General features: G+C 44.9%; 1 protein-coding gene across 1 annotated transcript in view; it reads left to right on the plus strand.

Annotated features, from left to right (window-relative positions):
- The first annotated feature begins 6 nt into the window (after nucleotides 1-6).
- GINM1 (glycoprotein integral membrane 1) overlaps nucleotides 7-23671 on the plus strand; it is a 31950-nt gene continuing 8285 nt past the window's right edge. The window contains exons 1-6 of the mRNA XM_044288796.1: nucleotides 7-274; nucleotides 924-980; nucleotides 1345-1441; nucleotides 17215-17360; nucleotides 19963-20122; nucleotides 21968-22101. Of these exons, the coding sequence (XP_044144731.1) occupies nucleotides 158-274; nucleotides 924-980; nucleotides 1345-1441; nucleotides 17215-17360; nucleotides 19963-20122; nucleotides 21968-22101 (711 nt within the window). The 5' untranslated portion in view covers nucleotides 7-157. The remainder of the gene's footprint in view (nucleotides 275-923; nucleotides 981-1344; nucleotides 1442-17214; nucleotides 17361-19962; nucleotides 20123-21967; nucleotides 22102-23671) is intronic.

Below are 23671 nucleotides of genomic sequence, written 5' to 3' on the forward strand. Positions count from 1 at the left end.
CTCGGTGACGTCACTGACCGCGCCGTTTCGAAATCTCCTGCTTCTATTACGGTAAAGGCTGAATCCCATAAACGGGAAGGACCAAGGAGGCACGTGACGCTGGAGGGGGCGGGGTTATGAGGACTGGCGCTTCCCGTCCTCAGCGCCTGTGTAGAAGATGGTGCGGTTCGGGCAGAGTTCTGGGCCGTGCTGCCGTTACCTGCCTGTGGCTTCTCTGCTGCTGGCAGCCCTCCTCGCCAGCGCTCAGGACGATGGTATCAGGACCCGTGTGCAGGTAACGGGGCATCACGTGACCGCTCCTAGCACCGAGGTGCCTGTGTTTATTGGGAAAGTCCCGGTTAACTTCCTGTCCGCTGGTAAAGAGTGGGGTTTCCTTATTTGTTTCCCAGGATACTTTTAGAACGACCCAATGTACTCTGTGCCCTTACTTATGAACCCCAGCCTCCTCCCACCATAAAATGTACAGACTGCAGGGTTTCAGTCCTGTCACAGGACCCTGTACACATTAGGCTAGCTTAAAGGGTTGTCTGACTTCCTGGAACCCTAAATATAATAAAGATAGTCCACTTGGGTATTTCCAGCAGTCTGAGCGGTGAATGGAGAGGTGGCCAAGACTGCAGTGCCCCCCACTTGTCAGCTTACACTTACAGTTCTAGGTTGGGGGGTGTTTTGAGATGTCAGACCCCCTTTAATAAATTCAGTGCATCTATCTTACTGCCTACTACTAGTCTTTGCGTAAGGCTGGCCGATTAAGCGCCAATCTTAGTAAATCTACCCTGAAAGGATTGGTAAGATTGACTTTATCTGTGAAGACTTCCTTTCAAATGATTGTAGGCTATATTCACCCCTGAGAAATCTTGTGCGGCACCTCCAGATCTCCCCGCTGTCATGCATCCTAAAACGGAATACTTTTTTATCTTTAGGAGACTGTAAGAGTGAATGTGACATCCTTACATGGGTCAGAGCGGGTGACAACACAGGTAAGTCATTACTCAATGCCGGGTAACTGATCAATGACATGATGGCACATTGAGAATTTGAGAAGCTTAAAGGTCACTGAGTAAAAAAACAACAACACTTGATATATCGGAGAAATTGTCTATAGTTTCATCAGTGGGGATCAGAGTGCTAGGACAAGCAGAGAGAAGCACCCGCGGCATGGACCCGTCTCCATGCTATCCGAGGCTCCTGTCCCCACTCTGTGGGGATGAATGTCCAGTCTGTGGTCACTGACCTCAGCTTTGGAGGTTCTCTGCTGCTTCGGTGCCAGACTCGGGAAGCTGTAACCTGTGCATTCTACATAGATATGGCTGAGAAAAACTGTGATTCCTTTGTTCTATGTAGGTCAGTTCCATCATCAGCTATGCAAGGGGGCGAATACACCTAAATGGATTTCCCGTGAACAGAGGCGTTTCTCGAATAACCTGCGGGATGGACATAAGTAAGTGGCCTCTCATCAGTGTGACTAATGTACAATGTCAGCAGTGGTCCAACCAGGTGCCCCCATTGATGCACAACACAGTAGTTTGGTTCTGGGCTCATATATAGCTGTGTGAGAAAAGATTCCACATAACTTAAATTTTATTAATTTACCCTTTTAGGACTAAGGCTACTTTCACACTCGCGTTCGGTACAGATCCGTTCAGATAATACAACCGTCTGCATCCTTTCAGAACTACTTTCAGGCTACTTTCACACTTTCGTTCAGAGCGGATCCGTCTGGGGTCTGCCCAGACGGATCCGCTCATATAATACAGACGATGGATCCGTTCAGAACGGATCCGTCTGCATTATATTGTAAAAAAAAATTCGAAGGCCTCTTTCACACGGGCGTCTTATTTTTGGCCCGGATAAGAGGCGGGTGTGTTGTGGGGAAAATGCACGATTTTTCCACGCGAGTGCAAAACATTGTAATGCGTTTTGCACTCGTGTGAGAAAAATCGCCCATGTTTGGTACCCAAACCCGAACTTCTTCACAGAAGTTTGGGCTTGGGATTGATGTTCTGAAGATTGTATTATTTTCCCTTCTAACATGTTTATAAGGGAAAATAATAGCATTCTGAATACAGAATGCATAGTAAAATAGTGCTGGAGGGGTACATTTTATTTTATTTTTTTAAAGTTAACTCACCGTCTCCTCTTGATCGCGTAGTTCCCGGTCTCTTTACTTCTTGAATGATGAGCTGTGGGCTAAATGACCTTTGGTGACGTCAGATCACATGGTCCATCACCGTGATGATGGAGCATGTGATCTGACGTCACCACAGGTCCTTTAGCCCACAGCTCATCATTCAAGAAGTAAAGAGACCGGGAACTACGCGATCAAGAGGAGAAGGTGAGTTAACTTAAAAAAATAAAATAAAAAAATTAACCCCTCCAGCACTATTTTACTATGCATTCTGTATTCAGAATGCTATTATTTTCCCTTATAACCATGTTATAAGGGAAAATAATACAGTGAATAGACTGTCACCTAGCAACCATGCGTGAAAATCGCACCGCATCCGTACTTGCTTGCGGATGCTATGCGATTTTTACCCACCCCATTCACTTCTATGGGGCCTGCGTCGCGTGAAAATCGCACAATTTAGAGCATGCTGCGATTTTCACTCAACGCACAAGTGATGCGGGAAAATCACCGCTCATGTGCACAGCCCCATAGAAATGAATGGGTCAGGATTCAGTGCGGGTGCACGCATCGCACCCGCCCGGAAAACTCGCCCGTGTGAAAGGGGCCTAAGTGTGAAAGTAGCTTCAGACGGATCCGTCCAGACTTTACATTGAAAGTTAATGGGGGACGGATCCGTTTGAAAATTGAGCCATATTGTGTCAAATTCAAACGGATCCGTCCCCTATTGACTTACATTGTAAGTCTGGACGGATCCGTTTGCCTCCGCACGGCCAGGCAGACACCTGAACGCTGCAAGCAGCGTTCAGGTGTCCGCCTGCTGAGCGGAGGACAAACGGTGCCAGACTAATGCATTCTGAGCGGATCCGCATCCACTCAGAATGCATTAGGGCTGGACGGATGCGTTTGGGGCCGCTTGTGAGAGCCTTCAAACAGAACTCACAAGCGGAGCCCCGAACGCTAATGTGAAAGTAGCCTTACATAGCCAGGACGGATCCATTTTGTATTGTGCCCGATTGTGTCATAGAAAACGGATCCGTCCCTATTGACTTACATTGTGTGTCAGAACGGATCCGTTTGGCTCAGTTTCGTCAGACAGACACCAAAACGCTGCAAGCAGTATTCTGAGCGGATCCTTTTCCATTCAGAATGCATTAAGGGCAAAACTGATCCGTTCAGGGCTCTCACAAGCGGTCCAAAACGGATCTCAGAAACGGAAATCCAAAACACCAGTGTGAAAGTAGACTAAGCCATTTTATAGCTTCAGGACAACTCCAGATTTTAGAAATCTGGTATGTGTCACATTATATGTGGATAACTTTGAAATGATTTTTCATATCCACGTACTATTGTGCTGTCCTGATAAATTTAGGTGAATGTGGTTTACATTTACATATTTTAAAAAAACTCAAAAAGGAGAAAAAGTTAAATAAGCCATTTATTTTAACCCCAGTATGGAATATTTTAATGCAATATACTGTATAAGTGTCATTAAAGAGGACCTGTCACCACTCCATGTATTAACAATTCTGGAGCATCTATTCTTATGTCTGTGTGTTGTGCCGTCTCTGCATTATTTCTACTAGAACTAATTTATGAATTATTGCTAGCAGTCTGCAGTAAGGGGACAGAGGGGAGGTAACCAGTTGGGGGGGGGGGGGGGGGGTGTACCTGCACAGACTCACTCTATCCAATTAGTGCTGCCATTGTCAGACTGGACAGGTACATACCCCAACTTGTTACCTCCCCCTGTACCCTTACTGCAGACTGCTAGCAATTCATTCATAACTTCTAGTAGGGAAGAAATGCAAATTAGCTCTTAACAAGCTTTGCCTCTATTGCCACCAGATGTAAGGCAGCTATCCTATAGGTCAATATTCAGCTCTTTAAAATAAGCCTTGAGACATGACTTGGATATTAAATAAGCCAGCACCTCATCTGCAGACAGCTGTTTCGGGGTGATTGCCCCTAATCAGTGCAGAGCAGAGAGCACTGGCTTAACTGGGTAGGAGGCCTGTGTCCGAGCAAGGGTGTAATCCACTAACAGGAAATGCATTACACTACAAATGTAATGCATTGCAGAGGGGACCCTCAAATGTTGAAGCCCCAGAGTGAGACGAAATAAAGTTAAAAAAAAAAAAAAAAAAGCCCATTTCCCCTGATTTTATAATAAAAAATAGAAGAAGAAAAAAAGGAAAAAACACATATTGGGTATCGCCGCTTCCGTAACGACTGGCTCTATAAATATATGACATGATCACGGGGTGCACCATAAAAAAAAAAGTGCCGCACCAAGTGATCAAAAAGGCGTATGTCCCACAAAATGGTACCAATAAAACAGTCACCTCATTCCACAAAAAAATGAGCCCCTACATAAGAAAACCGCTCAAAAAAAACCCAAACTATAGCTCTCAGAACACGGAGACGTTAAAACCAATTTTTTTTTTTGTTTGAAAAAATGCTATTATTGTGTTAAAGTGAAATAAATAAAATAAAAAAAAAAGTATACATCCGTGGCTATGGAGACACTAAAACATGATTTTTTTTTTTGTTTGTTTCAAAAATGCTATTATTGTGTAAAACTTAAATAAATGATCTGCTCTATAATGTCACATGAGTTAACCCCTAAGGTGAATGCTGTAAAAATAAATAAATAAAAACCGTGCCAAAACAACATTTTTTTTGTCACCTTGCCCCATAATGTATCAATGAATGATCCCCAAAATGTACCCAAAAATGGTACCAATAAAAATTTCAACTCTTCCTGCAAAAAACAAGCCCCTGCACAAGACGCTTGGCAGAAAAAAAAATGGCGTTCAGAAAATGCAGACACAAAAACATATATTTTCTCAAAAAATGCTTTATGTAAAACTGAAACAAACAAAGAAAGTAGACATGGTGAGAGCGATGACGTCAGCCAAGGTCCTTTTGCAGGTCCTTCAAGAAGAACAAAGAAGAGGATTCCGGCTGCGCGATCAAGTAGATGAGGTGAGTAATGTTTTTTTTGTTGTTGTTTTTTTTAACCCTCAAGTGACATTTCACTTTGCATTCTGTATGAAACAATGCTATTATTTTCTATTATAACCATGTTACAATGAAAAATAATAAAGTAAATGGGGACCCGGGTCGCTCATCCCTCGTCTCCTTAGCAACCATGTGTGAAAATCGCATCCGCACTTGCTTGCAGATGCGATTTTTCACACAGCTCCATTCATTTCTATGGGGCCTGCGTTCCGTGAAAAACGCTGAATATAGGACATGTTGCGATTTTCATGCAACGCACAAGTGATGCATGAAAAACATCGCTCATGTACACAGCCTCATTGAAATTAATGGGTCAGGATTCAGTGCGGGTGTAATGCGTTCACCTCACGCATTGCACCCGCGTGGAAAACTCACCCGTGTGAAAGGGGCCTAAGGGTGCATCACGGGGGCTTCAAATGGGACATGGCATCTTAAAACCAGTCTAGCAAAATCTGCCTTCTAAAAACCATATGGCACTTATTTCCTTCTGCGCCCTGCCGCGTGCCCTTACATCAGTTTATGACCACATGTGGGGTGTTTCTGTAAACTGCAGAATCGGGGTAATAAATATTGAGTTTTGTTAACCCTTGATGTGTGAATCTGCCAAAAAAGTGAAATTTAGAAATTTCATCTCCATTTTCCTTTAATTCTTGTGGAACACCTAAAGGGTTAACAAAGTTTGTACAATCAGTTTTGAGTAATTTGAGGGGTGTGTTTCTACAATGGGGTCATTTATGGTGGGTTTCCACTAGGGGTGGGCGATATGGCCTAAAATCTATATTTGAATATATAAATATATATAAAAAAAAAATTCTTCTGTATGTATGCAAAAATACAAATTACAAAACTTTTCAAGAAATTTTTAATATGTGTATTGTGTAACAGATCTTTTTCCAAACAATGTAAAGATGAAGACTAAGGGTCCATTCAAACATCCGCAATTCTGTTCTGCATTTTGTGGAACGGAATTCCGGATCCGCACTTCTGGGTCTGCAGTTACATTCCCGAAAAAAATAGAACATGTCCTATTGTTGTCCGCAATTGCGGACAAGATTAGGCATTTTCTTTTAAGTGCCGGCGATGTGCGTTCCGTGGATCCACAAAACACACACGGACATGTGAATGGGGACCCTAAGTGTTAGTAAAACACAAATTTCATACATGTCCCTCAGAGCCAGTGCCATCAGCCCCAATGGCATTTGCCATAATCCTCATCATCATACATGTCCCTCAGAGCCAGTGCCATCAGCCCCAATGGCATTTGCCATCATCATCATCATACATGTCCCTCAGAGCCAGTGCCGTCAGCCCCAATGGCATTTGCCATCATCATCATCATACATGTCCCTCAGAGCCAGTGCCGTCAGCCCCAATGGCATTTGCCATCATCATCATCATACATGTCCCTCAGAGCCAGTGCCGTCAGCCCCAATGGCATTTGCCATCATCCTCATCATACATGTCCCTCAGAGCCAGTGCCGTCAGCCCCAATGGCATTTGCCACCATCATCATCATACATGTCCCTCAGAGCCAGTGCCGTCAGCCCCAATGGCATTTGCCATCATCATCATCATACATGTCCCTCAGAGCCAGTGCCGTCAGCCCCAATGGCATTTGCCATCATCATCATCATACATGTCCCTCAGAGCCAGTGCCGTCAGCCCCAATGGCATTTGCCATCATCATCAGCATACATGTCCCTCAGAGCCAGTGCCGTCAGCCCCAATGGCATTTGCCATCATCATCAGCATACATGTCCCTCAGAGCCAGTGCCGTCAGCCCCCATGGCATTTGCCATCATCATCCTGCATCTCCCTTAGAGCCAGTGGCATCAGATCAGCCCCATGGCCATCCTTTGCAAATAGATCCCCCCCAGAAGAATCGCTGTTATTATACTTGCCTTTCCTGCAGGGTGCTCGGCAGCAGCTGGCTGATGGAGCCCGCAGGTGTTGCGTCTTCTTCCCAGCATGCATTAGGCAGGACCTGACGTCACACACATCGTCAGCCAGGCAGTGTCAGGCCACGGAGCGGTGAGTGAGAAGCTTCTTCAATTCGCTACCGCTCTGTGGTCATATTGCGGTCCGGCGATATAGACAAAATCTGTATCGTTGCACAAATTCATATCGTGCATATCTCCTATATCGTCCACCCCTAGTTTCCACTATGTAAGCCCCACAAAGTGACTTCAGACCTGAACTGGTCCTTTAGAAAGTGGGTTTTGGAAATTTTAAGAATTGCTTCTAAAATTCTAAGCCTTGTAACGTTCCCCAAAAAAATTAAATGACATTTACAAAATTATGCCAACATAAAGTAGACATATGAGGAATATTAAGTAAGAAGTATCTTATGAGGTATCACTTTCTGTTTTAAAAGCAGAGAAATAAAAAAAATTGTCCATTTTTATTTATTTATTTTTTCATAAATAAAAGTGAAATGCATCCCGCATCCACCTTCCGCCACCTATAAAAAAAAAAATGCAAATAAGTGAGATTAAAAATATTTAAAACCAATGAACAATACTGAAGAAGCATACATATAGACCTATATGTATGCTTCTTCAGTATTGTTCATTGGTTTTAAATATTTTTTATCTCACTTGTTTGTATTTTTTTTTTATAGGTGGCGGAAGGTGGATGCGGGATTCACACCATGCATGTGGGTGGAAAGTCGGCTATTAACTACTGCGCAATTGAGTTATGGCCCAAATATAATTGTCATAGACGGTGACAGTATATGGACTAATATAATACATTGACCGATCAGCAAGATGCGCCTCTGATGTCTAAAATGTTTAAGATATTTTGGTACATTGTAGTATATTACATGGCAGAGAGGGACTCCATGGATATGGAGGCGCTTTCCTGTGTAGGCGGGCCTGACTAAGTCATGTGACATCGATCAACGGGTCACATGATATTGTAATGTCCGTTACCCATGATTGGGTGAGGAGTAAGGACGCGTTGACATGCTCATAGAGGAAGAATGAACGCCGACATGAAATCAGGTGCATCGAGTGAATATCCCTGTAACCACCTATCAACACAAGGTAACGCAGATGTCGCTAATTTTGGTAGGTATATTATTGTTAGGGGATATATCCCATTGGATAATAGTACATTAGTGGGCTTGGTAAAGGCTACTATGTAGCCGAAACGTTGCACTTTTTTGTACATTATTTCATGGATGTTCGGTGAATAAAGGACCCTCATTTGGATATGCTGCTGTCCTCTTCTATTTCTTCGCTGATCTGTTGACCATTGAGGATCGGTGGTCTGGACAAGCTGTTGCATTCCGAGGGAGTCGTACAAGGTGCATTTGTGCTGCTCTAAACCATTTATTACTGCACTATCCTCAGGATAGGTCATCAATATCAGATCAGCGGGGGTCTGACACCTGGCACCCCGCCAATCAGCTCTTTGAGATGCTTGTATGAGCGCTGCCTTCTCTGCTTTGTTTACCTGCTTGTCACATCAATTGCAGTGGTGAGCAGACGTAATTACAAGTACGGAGTCCTCATTCACTTCTATAGGATTGCTCTGTCTGTTCAGGTGAATACTACCAAGCCGTCCCATAGTAGTGAATTGCACCGTAATTACACCTGCTCACCATTGCATTTTCTGCGGCGAGCAGGTGAACAGAGCAGAGAGCTGCCTTCTCCTCAAATAGCTGATCCAACTCCCGACACCCCTGCTGATCTGATATGGATGACTTATCCTGAGGATAGGTCAGTAGTAAAAAGTAGAAGACCCCTTTTAATGTTCTCCCAGGTAATTTTAAATGTGACAGCACTCAATGTTTGTGCTGAAGATACAACCTATGAGATTGAGGTTGAACACGCACCCTTCCAACATTAGTAACATAAAATGCAATCAGAGCCTCTCTCGACACTAGGGCTGCAGCTAACGATTATTTGAATAATCAATTAGTTGCCGATTAATTTCTACGATTAATCGGGAAAAACGACAAAATTACAAAACAGAGAGGTTTATATGATCTTACTTGAAAAATTATGTTCAAAGGCCATATTAAAACAAATTGTGGACGACACTATTATGGGGGATCTGTGGACGACACTATTATGGGGGATCTGTGGACGGCGCAGTTATGGAGAGGGGGATCTGTGCACTGTTATGGGCATAACAGTGCACAGATCCCTTTCCTCATAACAGTGCACAGATCCCCCTCCCCATAGCAGTGCCATACACAGACCCCCCCCCCTCCCCATAGCAGTGCCATACACAGACCCCCCCCCTCCCCATAGCAGTGCCATACACAGACCCCCCCCCCCCCTCCCCATAGCAGTGCCATACACAGACCCCCCTCCCCATAGCAGTGCTATACACAGACCCCCCCTCCCCATAGCAGTGCTATACACAGACCCCCCTCCCCATAGCAGTGCTATACACAGACCCCCCCCCCCCCTCCCCATAGCAGTGCCATACACAGACCCCCCCCCCCCCCCTCCCATAGCAGTGCCATACACAGACCCCCCCCCCCCCTCCCCATAGCAGTGCCATACACAGACCCCCCTCCCCATAGCAGTGCTATACACAGACCCCCCCTCCCCATAGCAGTGCTATACACAGACCCCCCTCCCCATAGCAGTGCTATACACAGACCCCCCCCCCCTCCCCATAGCAGTGCCATACACAGACCCCCCCCCCTCCCCATAGCAGTGCCATACACAGACCCCCCTCCCCCCTCCCCATAGCAGTGCCATACACAGACCCCCCCTCCCCATAGCAGTGCTATACACAGACCCCCCTCCCCATAGCAGTGCTATACACAGACCCCCCCCTCCCCATAGCAGTGCTATACACAGACCCCCCCTCCCCATAGCAGTGCTATACACAGACCCCCCCTCCCCATAGCAGTGCTATACACAGACCCCCCCTCCCCATAGCAGTGCTATACACAGACCCCCCCTCCCCATAGCAGTGCTATACACAGACCCCCCCTCCCCATAGCAGTGCTATACACAGACCCCCCCCTCCCCATAGCAGTGCTATACACAGACCCCCCCCTCCCCATAGCAGTGCTATACACAGACCCCCCCCTCCCCATAGCAGTGCTATACACAGACCCCCCCCTCCCCATAGCAGTGCTATACACAGACCCCCCCCTCCCCATAGCAGTGCTATACACAGACCCCCCCCTCCCCATAGCAGTGCTATACACAGACCCCCCCCCTCCCCATAGCAGTGCTATACACAGACCCCCCCCTCCCCATAGCAGTGCTATACACAGACCCCCCCCTCCCCATAGCAGTGCTATACACAGACCCCCCCCTCCCCATAGCAGTGCTATACACAGACCCCCCCCTCCCCATAGCAGTGCTATACACAGACCCCCCCTCCCCATAGCAGTGCTATACACAGACCCCCCTCCCCATAGCAGTGCCATAGACAGATCCTCCCCCTCCCCATAACAGCCCCGGTCCCGATGCTTAGTCGGACTAATCACTGCATCTTTATTTTACCTTTTACAATGACGCTCCAGTTCAGGCAGAGCGGACGGCGGCGTAACGTCACTCACTCACGTGACGCACCTGCTCCGCCCACTTAATGAATGAAGGAGGCGGAGCAGGCGTGTCACATGAGTAAGTGACGTTACGCCGCCGTCCGCTCTGCCTGGCTGTTACAGGAGCGTCATTGTAAAAGGTAAAATAAAGATGCAGTGACCGCCCGCCCGCATAGCAACGAATCGGCGATTATTCGATAACTGGATTCGTCGACAACGAATCCAGTTATCGATTATAATCGATTACATCAATTAATCGTTGCAGCCCTACTCGACACATTACTCTAGTGCATAATAAAGGTCTTTTGGGGCACGTTTTATTAAGACCAGGGTTTTAGATGCCGGTCTTAATAAAGGCCCATAGCTGGTGAAGGATCTGCCCCCAATTATGTAGATGCGCAGTTCAGCTTAGTAAATGACCCCCTTTGTCTTTAAAAATTACCATCTCCAGGATAGGTCATCAATATCTGATCAGTGGGGTCTGACACCCGGGACCCGATCAGCGCCACGGCCTTCTTGCAGCTTACCAAGCACATTGTACAGTGGTTGTGCTTGTTATCACGCCCAGCCCCGTTGAAGTGAATGCTACCGCCAGTACTGTGCCCTCTGTGCTCCTCAAATACTATACTGCAGAAATAACCAGTGCCATACAGATTGCCCCCCCCCCCCCCCCCCCATAGTAATAATGCCCCCTAAACGTTCCACCAATAGTACTAAACTTCTCCCAGAGTGCCTTCATTAGTAACAGTGCCTTAATAGTAGGGCTGCAGTAAACAAATATTTTTGTAATCGACTATTCTATTGATTATTTGTTACGATTAACTTTTAAAAGCAAAATTCTAATAAAAATTGCTAAAAAAAATAAATAAATAGAAGTAATCATAGTAGTAAGACCTAAACATTGCCTTACCCTTTATCTGTTCAACTCTGAAGACTTTCAGGCTACATGCACACGTTCAGGATTCATGTGCGGAGAATCCGCACTGAAATCCGCAGGTGTTCACAGGCAAATCCGTGCGGTCAATCCGCATTAATTGGTGCGGATTTGGTGCGGATTTTCCGCATGCGGATTTTCCGCATGCGGATTTCACTAAGTGACTTAAGAAAATCCGGTCAGGAAAAAAAAAATTAATTGACATGTCGCGGATTTTAAAATCCGCACCGCAGGTCAAAATCCGCGTGGAAAAAATCTGCATCGTGTGCATTGAGAATTTCAAATTCTCATAGAATACAATGTACATGACCTACGGTGCGGATTTTCCGCACGCAAATCCGCGCGTAAAATCCGCACGCAATCCTGATCGTGTGCAGGGGGCCTCAGGCAACTTTAGGCTACTTTCACACTTGCGTTTGATCGGATCCGTTCTGAACAGATCCGATCATATTAATGCAGACGGAGGCTCCGTTCAGTACGGATCCGTCTGCATTAATAACTTAGAAAAATTTCTAAGTGCGAAAGTAGCCTGAGCGGATCCGTTCAGACTTTCAATGTAAAGTCAATGGGGGACGGATTCGCTTGAAGATTGAGCCATATGGTGTCATCTTCAAGCGGATCCGTTCCCATTGACTTGCATTGTAAGTCTGGACGGATCCGCACGGCCAGGCGGACAGCTGAACGCTGCAAGCAGCGTTCAGCTGTCCGCCTGGCCGTGCGGAGGCTGAACGCCGCCAGACTGATGCAGTCTGAGCGGATCCGCATCCATTCAGACTGCATCAGGGCTGGACGGAAGCGTTCTGCTCCGCTCGTGAGCTCCTTCAAACGGAGCTCACGAGCGGACAGCAGAACGCTAGTGTGAAAGTAGCCTTAGTTCTAACTGTCTTACACATACTGTTTTCTTCTAAGGCTTTCTGGCATTTTTAGAAGGCAAAAGCAAAAACTATGGGGGTGAATAGACATCAAAAGTGGTGTAAAGGAAAACTGGCTTAGTTCCCCAATAGCAACCAATCAGATTCCACCTTTCATTTTCCAATAGAGTTCTGAATCATGAAAGGTGAAATCTGATTGGTTGCTAAACCAGTTGACCTATACACCAGTTTGGATAAAGCTATCGCCTGAATAAGGTACATATGGTAAAGTGCATGTAAGCTTGCATGAACCAGCTTACCCTAAAGCAGTGATCAGGAACTACAACTCCCAGAATGCTTCAATCACTTCTATAGGAGTTAGAAGAACAGAGCATGTTGCATACAGGGAGTGGTAGTTTCACAGCAGCTGGAGTGACACAGGTTGCTGATTCGTGGCCTAAAAGATCATTTGGCGTTTCCTATGAAGAAAAGTGAGCATATCCACATGCTCAGAACTGAGGCTGGTCCTGCTTTGATGCTATGTTTCCTGCTGCAGAAAACGGTCGCTCTGATGGCGTGGATGTTGCTGGAATACACAGAAAGGACTTTGCCAGCTTTGCTAGTACTGGATAGCGTGTTTCATTTGTTTTCCACCATGACAGCGGATTCTCTTTCTTGGATACGGGATGTTCTCCAAAGTACATAAAGACCTCCTTCTACACAGATTGACTTAACTGCTGCTCCTTATCCTCTTCATCACTGGAGCTGGACTCTGATGATCTAAGTATATTCCGGAGGAATGATGTGGCTGTGGCATGATCCTTGGCATGCTTTGCTGCAGCAGGGTTATCTTCTTGTCCTCTAGAAGAAGCTCCATCATGTTCACTGGGCCGTGTCATTTCCTTTTTGGCAACAAGTGCCATGGTCTGTACCGTGCTTTGGACCTTGAATGATTCAGCTGCAGACAAGAATTTAAGTTTCTTAAATCTGGGATCCAGAGCAGCGGCAATTAGGGCAGTGTTTGAAGAGTCAGGTTGAAACGTAGACAGTTCCTGTGATCTGTTATGAGCCTGGTATGACCTTAATGGTGCAGTCTCAAAAGCTAAACCCTGTATGGACTTCTTTAGGTTCTGCAGTAGCTGTGGAAGTGCAGAGAGGGTAACATACTTCTGGCCACTCAAATACCGTAGCTCCTTCAAATGGTTCAAGGAACTGGCTTAGCTCCTCAGTCAGGCTCCACTGCTCAGGCTTCAGATCAAGGTAGTGGTGTTTTCCCTCTCTGAGTCACTTCTGGGTCTGAGAGAGCAGCAGTTACTTGCCATCTTTGTTCCAGCAGTCTTGATATGTGATAAGCGCTATTCCAGCGCGTACTTACGTCATGCACCAGCATATGTTGTGGTGTGCCCATCTGCTGTTGCTTCTCCTTTAGCTTGGTGCAGGCCAACTCAACTCAATTACATTTATATTCCCCCTTTCTATGCAATCGAATGCTCCATTACATTCACTGACCTGCGATGCTTGTGATAATAATTCATGAAGCAGCTGACGGAAGTAGAAGCACTGTGCGCAGTGAGCCGGCTGCCGCTTCATAAATTATCACAGGGATCGCAGGTCAGTGAATGTTGCGGAGCATTAGATTGCATAGAAAGGGGGAATATAAATGTAATTTTTAACTCCTAAGACTCCTGTGCCCAGCCTTCTGCCTCCCGTGCTTCCCTGGGAGACAGAAGTACAGCGTCTGCACAGCCCGTGTACCCTTTTCTAATAGGAGATGGATGGCCCTTAGCAACGCTCCTTTGAAGAGTGCTGCTAAGGGCCATTTCAGCCCCAGTTTTCTATTAAAAATTTAACGTTTTGGCTAAATAAAGTTTATTGCAAAATTGTTACCTAACACTTGCCCTACACTTTAGCAAAAAAAATAAAAATATGACAGTTATTCTTTAAATAAACAATTATTATTGCAATACGAAACCTGTGTGTTGTGTGTAGATCATATAAAATGTTTGCTTTACTTACCTTGGGTCCGTTCCGCTCGATGAACTACATGCGTAAACTGGGTGTTTTCTGTTCAGATGTTGAAGCATTGATGTCGTGCTATTATGATAGGCTAGTTCGGTTTTACAATAGACACACTGTACAGACTTTAATTTCTTTCTCAGCTTGAAATGATCCCAAACTTTGGACACTGTGCCATTTTCTCTGTCCTGTCTCTTCTGATCACCCCCCGGCCTCAATTTTCTCTCTTCCTCCATTTCACAGTTGAAGTAAAGTAATACTTCTTTAGGTCTTGCCTCTTGCTTTGTGCAACAGTTAGTAAAATTTGAGTCACACCTTACAGGGAGGTAAAATAAGAATTTCAGAAACAAAATAATTTTCATCAGAACACAGATCAAACTATACCCCCCCCCCAATCAGACTATCACAGATCTCAGGCACAGATAAGGCCCCCTCCCCAGTCAGCCTTGTTCTCAAATCTTTCCCCTCATGCTGCAAGCCCGCAATCAGTCCCCCATGCCACCATGATCACACCCTCCCTTGCTGCAGTACAATCTCGGAGCCAGACCCTCATGCCATCCATTGCCATGTCTCCCACTCCCCCAGTGCCATCACATCAGCAGTCCCTCCATGCCATGTCCCCCAGTGCCCCCATGATGGCACTGCCATCAGCCCCTCCATGCCATCCAGATTGCCATGATGTCCCCCTTCCCCTGTACCTCCATGCCATCCACCATGTCCCCCACATCAGCCCCTCCATGCCCAATCGCAGGTGCCCCCAATTAACCTCTCTCCATCCCCAACTGCTCATATCTCTTTATACATGACAAATCACAGGTGCCCCGATTAACCTCTCCCCCCCTCCAATAACCTTCTACATGCCATTGCCAAATCACAGGTGCCCCCATTAACCCCTTTCCATCCCCCACACCTCCCTCCCATATCTCTTCATACATGCCAATTCACAGGTGCCCCCGTTTCTCCCCTGGCCCGCTGCAGGTGCTGCTCACTTAGTCTACTTTCAAATGGGTGAGTCAAACCAGCAGATCAGCACCTCTACCATTCAATTGAACAGTTGAGCTTTCTTTTATATGCATTTATTACCACTTAGGCTACTTTCACACTGCCGTTTTGGCTTTCCGTTTGTGAGATCTGTTCAGGGCTCTCACAAGCAGTCCAAAACGGATCAGTTTGCATTCTGAATGGAAAAGGATCCGCTCAGAATGCATCAGTTCAGTCTCCATTCCGCTGCTTGCATTATCTGAACAGATCCGTCCATGACTGATCCGCACAAAATGCGAGTGTGAAAGTAGCCTTACCTTTAATAGCAGAGCGGCGTGGAGTCCGCAGGAGACGCATCTTCATCCCAGCATGCACTGGGATCTGACGTCACACACAGCCAGCGCGCTGATGATGTGTGTACGCAAGGCCCTGCAGCGCGGTGCCGAGTCAGGACTCGGGAGGCCACGGAGTGGTGAGTGAGGAGCTTCATTTCACTCCTGCTCTGTGGTCATGTGAATTAAACAATTTTTCAAGGATTTTTTTCACCTCGATTTAATCGCTGAATCGTTTCAGCCCTACTTAATAGTGATAGTACGATCTGAGAGGGCTCCCGTAAGTAGGGGCGCACTCCATATTGTGTGCAATAATTGCTGCCCATAGTATTAATAATGCACCCATAATAGTAATGACCCTCAAATTAATGAGCCCCACTGTAGTGCCCCCAGTAGTATGTCGTCATCCCCCCTTCAAAATGACGCAGCAAAAAAATAAGATATGACTACTGGTTCCCATGCCGCTATCCGCGATGCAGGCAACAGGTCTCTTCTGCATCCCAGCACAGGTAGTTGTGATGATTAGGGATGAACAAACTTGTGTTTTACAAGTTCGGAGTTCGGGTTTTCTTACAATTCCGATATGGATTCCGTTACCTTGGGCCATGATGGAATGCATAACAGAAACCGGATAGATCCTTTATGTGGCCCATGGACTTCTATTTTGATGGAATGTCTCTTTAAAGGCTTCTGTGGTACATTCTATCATAGAATTCCGTTATGGTCCATGGTAAAGGAATCCATATCAGAATTGTTATAAAACCCAAACTCGAACTTGTAAAACACAAGTTCTCTCATTCCTAGTGATGATGTCTTCTTGCAGGCTTCAGGCCAACTCATCTGTGATGATGACCATCGGGCAGCTGTTGGCTTCAGTGCTCTGGTGCAGTATTTATTACTGCCCTGAGGGCAGCCATCCAGTTGTGTGTGGTGGCCACTATGTTCAAGGGCCCTGAGCAAAACATCTGGGGCCCAAGTTATACTAAATTCTTTTCTATAAAACTATTGCTTGCATAGCAATAAAATGACACAAAAACACAAGGCATTCCATAGCGTAAAAAGACCTCAAGAATGCAGAATCCAGATGGTGGTGCAGTAGGCACAATACTGATTAAAGTTTGAGTTTGATGGTAAATGGATGCTGCTCCCTGGGCACTCAATCACAATCCTATATAAAATATATTTTAATTAAACAGTAAAAATCAGGATCCGGGGTGCCACGAAATAAAGCTTTTCTTGGCAAAACAAAGGATGTTTATTATAATTATGATATTTTTTTTTATTGTTTAATCAGAAGACAGCTGGTAGATCAGACGGCATGTTTAATGTGACAGGTCCTTTTTTTTAAAGCTTATTTTCTACACTCTGTGACCTGAGACTTGCTGTGTTCAGTATTTACTAAGAATCCATCTTGCTATTTCTTGCAGGAGATTACAACACATCCAAGGAAGAGCAGAGTATAGCACATAATGTGTTGGTCAGTGTGCGGCTACTGGTTCTACACAATTTTCTGAATTACCACAGAACAAGTATAATTGTTCAGCAGGAGGTGATTGCAATTGGTGGTAATAAGGTGAGCACAGCTTGAAAGCCAAGTACAATTTACACAGCTAGAAAAACAGTTAAAAGGCTGAATATTTTATTGAAGACCAATTGAAAAAATGCCCAAAATGAGTAAAAATGCAATTATTAAAAAAATTGCCCCCAAAGGTGTACATAGCCTTTAAAGTTTTACTAAATAAAAATAAATTTTCATTGAAAAACTTAATAAAATAAAAACCCCTGTGAAAAAATGCCAGAATTGCCGTGTTTTTTTCTTTTTCACCACAAAAAAACGAATACAAAGCAATCAGAAAGTCCTATGTACCCCAAAATTATACCAATTAAAACTGCCAAATATCTTGCAAAAATCAAGCCTCCACACAATTTTTTTATTTTTTTTCACAACTGTAAGATGCATCTGCCCATAAGATGCAGGTTTTGTTGCAGGAATTTTTTTTTTTATCAGACCTCAGCTCAGAGCCCCAATCAGACCTCCAGTGTTAATCAGACCGCCAATCAGATCTCATGTTAAATAGATCTCCGATCAGAGAGAGGGAAAAAAATCAACTTGCCTCTCCTGCTCTGGAAACCCCCCCCCCCCCCCCCCCCCGTCCTGAGATCTAGCTTCTTGCAGAGCTGTCCTGAGACCTGACGTCGCACAGCACGAGGTCACAGAGTGCTCCGACATCCTTGCGCTGTGAGCAGGTCATAGCACAGCGTGCGGCAGCCGAAGACCAGGAAGCGGCAAGTACAGAGTCCTCACAGGGAGGGCTGCATTCATGCCCCTGGTCCTCCTCTACTAATGAATGCTTCCATAACTGATGCACTCGTTAGTTTTCGCCCCTTAAGACACTCTCTGATATTTGGTGCGTCTTATAGAATGGAAAATATGGTATATGAATTTGGTATAGATGTAATCATACTAACCCAGAGAATAACGTTCTAATGTTATTTATACTGAAAATGGACACTGCAAAATGTATAACCCCCAAGAAAGAGTTAATAAAAGTGAATCAGTAAGTTATGCGTACCCCAAAATGGTGCCATTAAAAACTACTACTTGTCACATTGACGGAAAAGTAAAAAAAAGTTGTAACTCTTGGAATGTGACAATGAAAAAAAATTGCTTGGTCACTAAGGGGTTAAAAAATAGAAAATTGTGAAAAATTCTAACCCCACGTGTACTAAAAAAAAATAAGTGTATGTCCTAAAATAATGTGTCTAATGATGTGTTAATGTGGTCATATGAGTATTTACAGGATTTTATGCTTTTTTAGTTACTGCTTTCAGTTGTTGACAAAAGGGCAAAAACTGTAGTCATAGTCTATTTTGCCACTGCCCATGTTTGAGCAGGGATGCTCCAGTGCTAGCAGTGTTAATCTTCTGGAAAGTGAGATGTGTAGTACTATTGTAATCATTTCACTGGTTTGTGTTTCTGCAGTAATTGTAAAGATCATACATTTAACATGGTCCACAACACTGGATGTTGGCTTTGCTACTGGCACCTTCCTGTCATCTCAGTGATGGAGATGTCTCCACAAACAGTGACTGGAAAGGCTATGAACACTTCTGTTTTTTATTTTATTATTGCATGGAGCCGGGAAGGAATTTTTATTCCCCTAAAGTGAGGAAAATTGGCTTCTACCTCACCTTTTTTTTTTTTTTTTTGCCTTCCTCTGGATCAACTTGCAGGATAACAGGCCGAACTGGATGGAAAAATGTCTTTTTTCGGCCTTATGTACTATGTTACTAAATGTTTCCCCTTTTAAGGCTACTTTCACCCTGGCGTTTCTGGGTCCGCTTCTGTGATCTGTTTCAGGGCTCTCACAAGCGGCCCAAAACGGATCAGTTCAGCCCCAATGCATTCTGAATGGATAAGGATCTGTTCAGAATGCATCAATTTGGCTGTGTATGGCCTCCGTTGCGTTTTTGAGGCAGTCACTAAAACGCAGCTTGCGTCGTTTTGGTGTCCGCCTGACTATGTGGAGCCCAACGGATCCGTCCTGACTTACAGTGTAAGTCAATGGGGACGGATCCGTTTTCACTGACACAATATGGTGCAAATGAAAACGGATCCGTCCCCCATTGACTTTCAATGTAATGACTTTATTTTTATTTTTTTATGAATAATGCAAACGGATCTGTTTATAAAAGGATACAAGTGTTTGCATTATCGGTGCGGATCCGTCTGTGCAGATACAAGACGAATCCGCACCGAACGCCAGTGTGAAAGTAGCCTAAGCCCTACTCTTATCAGTTTGATAACAATTTAGCTATAATGAGTGTTTGAGGTCAGAGATAAAAGTAATACATGAGCTGTCATCTGACTAAACAGAGATTGACGGTCTGCGAATAGACTGAAAGGCATTGTGGGATTGGGTCCCTTTTTTGGGTCCCTAGCTTGTGGAACCTAAGGAAAGAAGCTTGGTTCTGTCTGGTGATCCTCTAGTTCCCTGCTTGCTTTCTTCCAGCTGGGGTATGGACAGACAGTGACTGGCCTTGTGCTGGAATGAATCTTACTGCCAATACACACTTGACGGCTTTGGATGCTTTGTAAATATACAGTTGAATGCGATCAATGTCTGTACAATAATAAGGGATGATGTCCATCATGAAAATCTTGTCATTAACAGGTTAATCAAAGTGATGTAGCGGAAGTGAAATTGGTACTTAATATACGTATGGAAATAATTCACTGTTCAAGTTCAGTAATGAACCTTGAAGATTCACATCTGTCCTCCATTACTTGGGACAATGATGTCTTATTTACCTTTCCAAACATCTCAGAATCAGGTAAGATTTAGATTCCTCTCTCCATTTGTAGATGAATAATATGGTGTACCTAGCTGAACCAGTATATGAGTGTACTGTAGCTTGATAGTGGTCATATCTTATTTCTCACGTATTGATGAACTATCCTCAGTGGTCTAGGAAGAGCCATAGCACTCAACCATGGCCTCTTCAAACAGCTGATCAGCGGTGTGCTGGGAGTAAGACCCCGCCAATCTGATATTGATGACCTATTCTGAGGATAGACTGTCAAAATCAAGGAGATTCCCTTTAACCATTTAAAGTACAGTAATTCACTTCTAACATATAGTGGTTTGTCCCAAAGCCGCATTGGAGCTTCAGAGCAGCATTTCAGGGCCTGGCTAGATTCCGGCCCTGTCAATGAACAGGCAGGTGTGTTCGTTACAATCCATTTCCTCATCCCCACGTGAGCCGCAGCAGTTTTCTGCTATTCATTACAAAAGTGTATTGCTTACACAGAGTCATTGGTCACACTATTTTACGGGGGAATCTACATAATCACAAGGCAATTAACAATAGGCAAGCAATTTTACAATTGGTTTCTAAGGAGTAGATAGACGATAGCTGCTGCTCGCATAGCCATGAGATTTTTGGCAGGAAAAGTGGTCAAGTGTAAGGATCTGAACGACTTTGGCTGGGTCAGAACATCTACAGTCACTGGACTTGTAGGGTGTTCCCAGTATACAGTGTTCAGTACCGACAGAAAATGGTATAAGTGCTGACGACAGGGACATGGGTGATAGTGCAAACTTGGGCCAGTGTCATATGTGCCCATGTGTGTAAGAAGTGAAAGCTACTCTGTCTGGTTCAGTCCCACATAAAACTAGTGAAGCACAAATTGCTGAAAAAGTCACTGCCGGCTATAATAGGAATGTGTCAGTAAATTCACTTTTTTTTTTTTCTTCTTTTCTTTTTTTTTCTCCTAAGACCAGAATTTTATATGCCAGTCTAAGTCCAAAGTGCGCTAAAGTGAGAGATGACACAGGTCTATGATCTGGCATGTATCTTTGCTGTAATTTATGCCGGTTTCTATGGATTTCTGGTATATCCCACCCCCTTAAAATGCAGTATAAAACCCCAAGTAGCTAAAAAATGTTCACAAATTATGCTTGCACAAAAAAATTTTATGCCAATTTTTGGGAGAAGAGAGCATCATAAACTCCACCCACAACACATTGCAATTTGCTGCATCTAGTTCCACATGCTGACCCATATCCACCACTAAAAGTCCTTATAATGGTCACATTACCATATGCATGGAAGCGGGTGGCCTGGTCTGCTGGATCATGTTCTTTCTTACATCCTCTGTTACTTCAGCACATACAAACTAACATTGTTGCAAGTACACTCCTTCATGGCACGTGTTCTGTAATAGCAGTGGTCAGCCCGGTAATGCACCCGACCACACTGAAAACATTGTTTAGGAGTGGTTTGGACATGACCAAGACTTAAAGGGCATCTGTCAGCAGATTTGTACCTATGTAACGTGGCAGCTGTTGGTCCCATGTTCATATGTGCCCACATTGCTGATTAAAAATGATATTTTACTACATGCAAATGAACCCCTAGGAGCAACAGGGGCGTTGCTGTTACACCATGAGGTATTGCTCTCTCTGCAACTGCTGTGCCCTCTGCACTTTCATTTACAAGGCCAGGCAGTGAAAATATCATCAAACTTGGTCCTGTCAATCAAAGTGCAGCAGGAGCTGCTATTTTGGCGGTACAGAGGGACCTACACAATATTAGGCAAGTGGTTTTAATGAAGAGAATAAAGAGTAAAGTATACCTGTCCATCACGCTGGCATTGACTCAAAATCACTCTCACAGCAGGGGATAGTGTTCCACAAGAAACTACCAGAGAATACAGCATTGGGCAGAACACAACGGTGGACGAGGAGCCATTTCCTGGCAAACTCCTGGAAACTCCAATCCGAGCTGTGCTTCCAGCCTCCTCTTATAAGGTGATATGATACATAATATGACTTATGTTCACACTGCTCTGTGTCCGTTTGGCATATGCATCTGGAAAGCTCTTGGCACGTAACTCATGTGTCCCTTTTCCCCATTCAGTCGAGGGTTCTTTTGCCCTCTAACTAATTTCAGATGACCCACAGGATATTTCATCAGTATTAGATCAGCGGGGGTCTGACATGCCACACCTCTGCCAATCAGCTGTTTGGGAGTACTTCTGACACCAAAACTACACAACTCTGCCCACTGTGTAGTGGAAGGCGCTGACTACTGCAGTGCTGCCACCATTCACTTTAAGGGGGTGTCTGGGCTACAGATATGGATGAACTATCTTCAGGATCGGTCATCAGTACAGATCGTAGGGCTCTGCCTCCTTGTACCCCTGCAAATCAGCTGTTTGAAGGGGCTGCAGCATGAGAGCTATGTGTGCTCTTCATTGTTTACTTGCACACAGTCTATTTTGCAGAGGGGATGCGGTCCGGTCATCCCATTGAGACTTGATGTACACAGTGTGCAGGTAATCACTGAAGAGAACACAGGGTCCAGCCCCTTCAGACAGCTGATTAGCAGGGGTGCTGGGAGTTAGACCCCTGAGTTACACCCCACCGAGGGCTGGTGAATTTAAGTGTCTAACAGTTGTTGTTGTTTTTTTTTTTTTGTTGTTGTTGTCACAATGACTTATTTTCTTCAGTACAGCCTATAGTACATTAAAATTAGCGTGGGTGGCAAGGATGGAACAGATCCTGCACAGGCTGTGCTGATTCTGTGCAGTGGATCATGGTGTTGGGCGCATCACTAAGATCCTGTCAATGGGTGGAAGGAGCTCTATTCCCAGAATGTGGATTCAGAGTGGGAGAAGGATACAGCCTGGAATGTTGTGCAGTGGCTCCCAGACTTGAAGTGCGGGTGGTGATTATGGCCATGCCAGATACTCCTCTACCCGTTACATTTTCCTCTGCTCAGTGGCCGTGGTTAGTTGTTAGTGAGTGGAGTGTGTGAGATGTCAGGCCCAGCCTGCTGCAGAAATGAGACCTGGATGGCAGGAGCTCTGTGCCTGAACTGGCCATGTCACTGTGACGTGTGAGGAGCATCCTCCTGCCTGCCAGCGACATGGCTTTCAACCCTGACAGGACCCACAATTCCACACCTCCAACTGTCAGTCTGTCCCAGTATTAATGTACGGATCTGTACTGGTGTATGTGTCTTATTACAAGCGGATACTGAGAAGTTCCTGGCTCCCAACCCCCCCCCCCCCCCCCCCCCATTTGAAACTTAAAAATGTATTTGGTACCATATGAAAGCTTGATATCTTATGTAACTGTGCAAATATCAGATGTTTACAATTATTCTAACTAATTTTAATTTCGAAATGCAAAAGATGGCAGCACTAGAAAAAAACAAAAATAGAAGAAAAAAAAAAGAAACATTTTTGGGGGCAAAGACCAATGGGAATAAGCTTACCCAATGTGTAGAGTACAGTTTAATTTCAGGTAGAAACTGAGATGGCAGAGGCACAAGGAAGTTTCACGTCTGTGGAGTAATGGGCCAGACAAATTTCCT

The sequence above is a fragment of the Bufo gargarizans genome, chromosome 4 (genome assembly GCF_014858855.1).
Source record: "Bufo gargarizans isolate SCDJY-AF-19 chromosome 4, ASM1485885v1, whole genome shotgun sequence".
Lineage (NCBI taxonomy): Eukaryota > Metazoa > Chordata > Amphibia > Anura > Bufonidae > Bufo > Bufo gargarizans.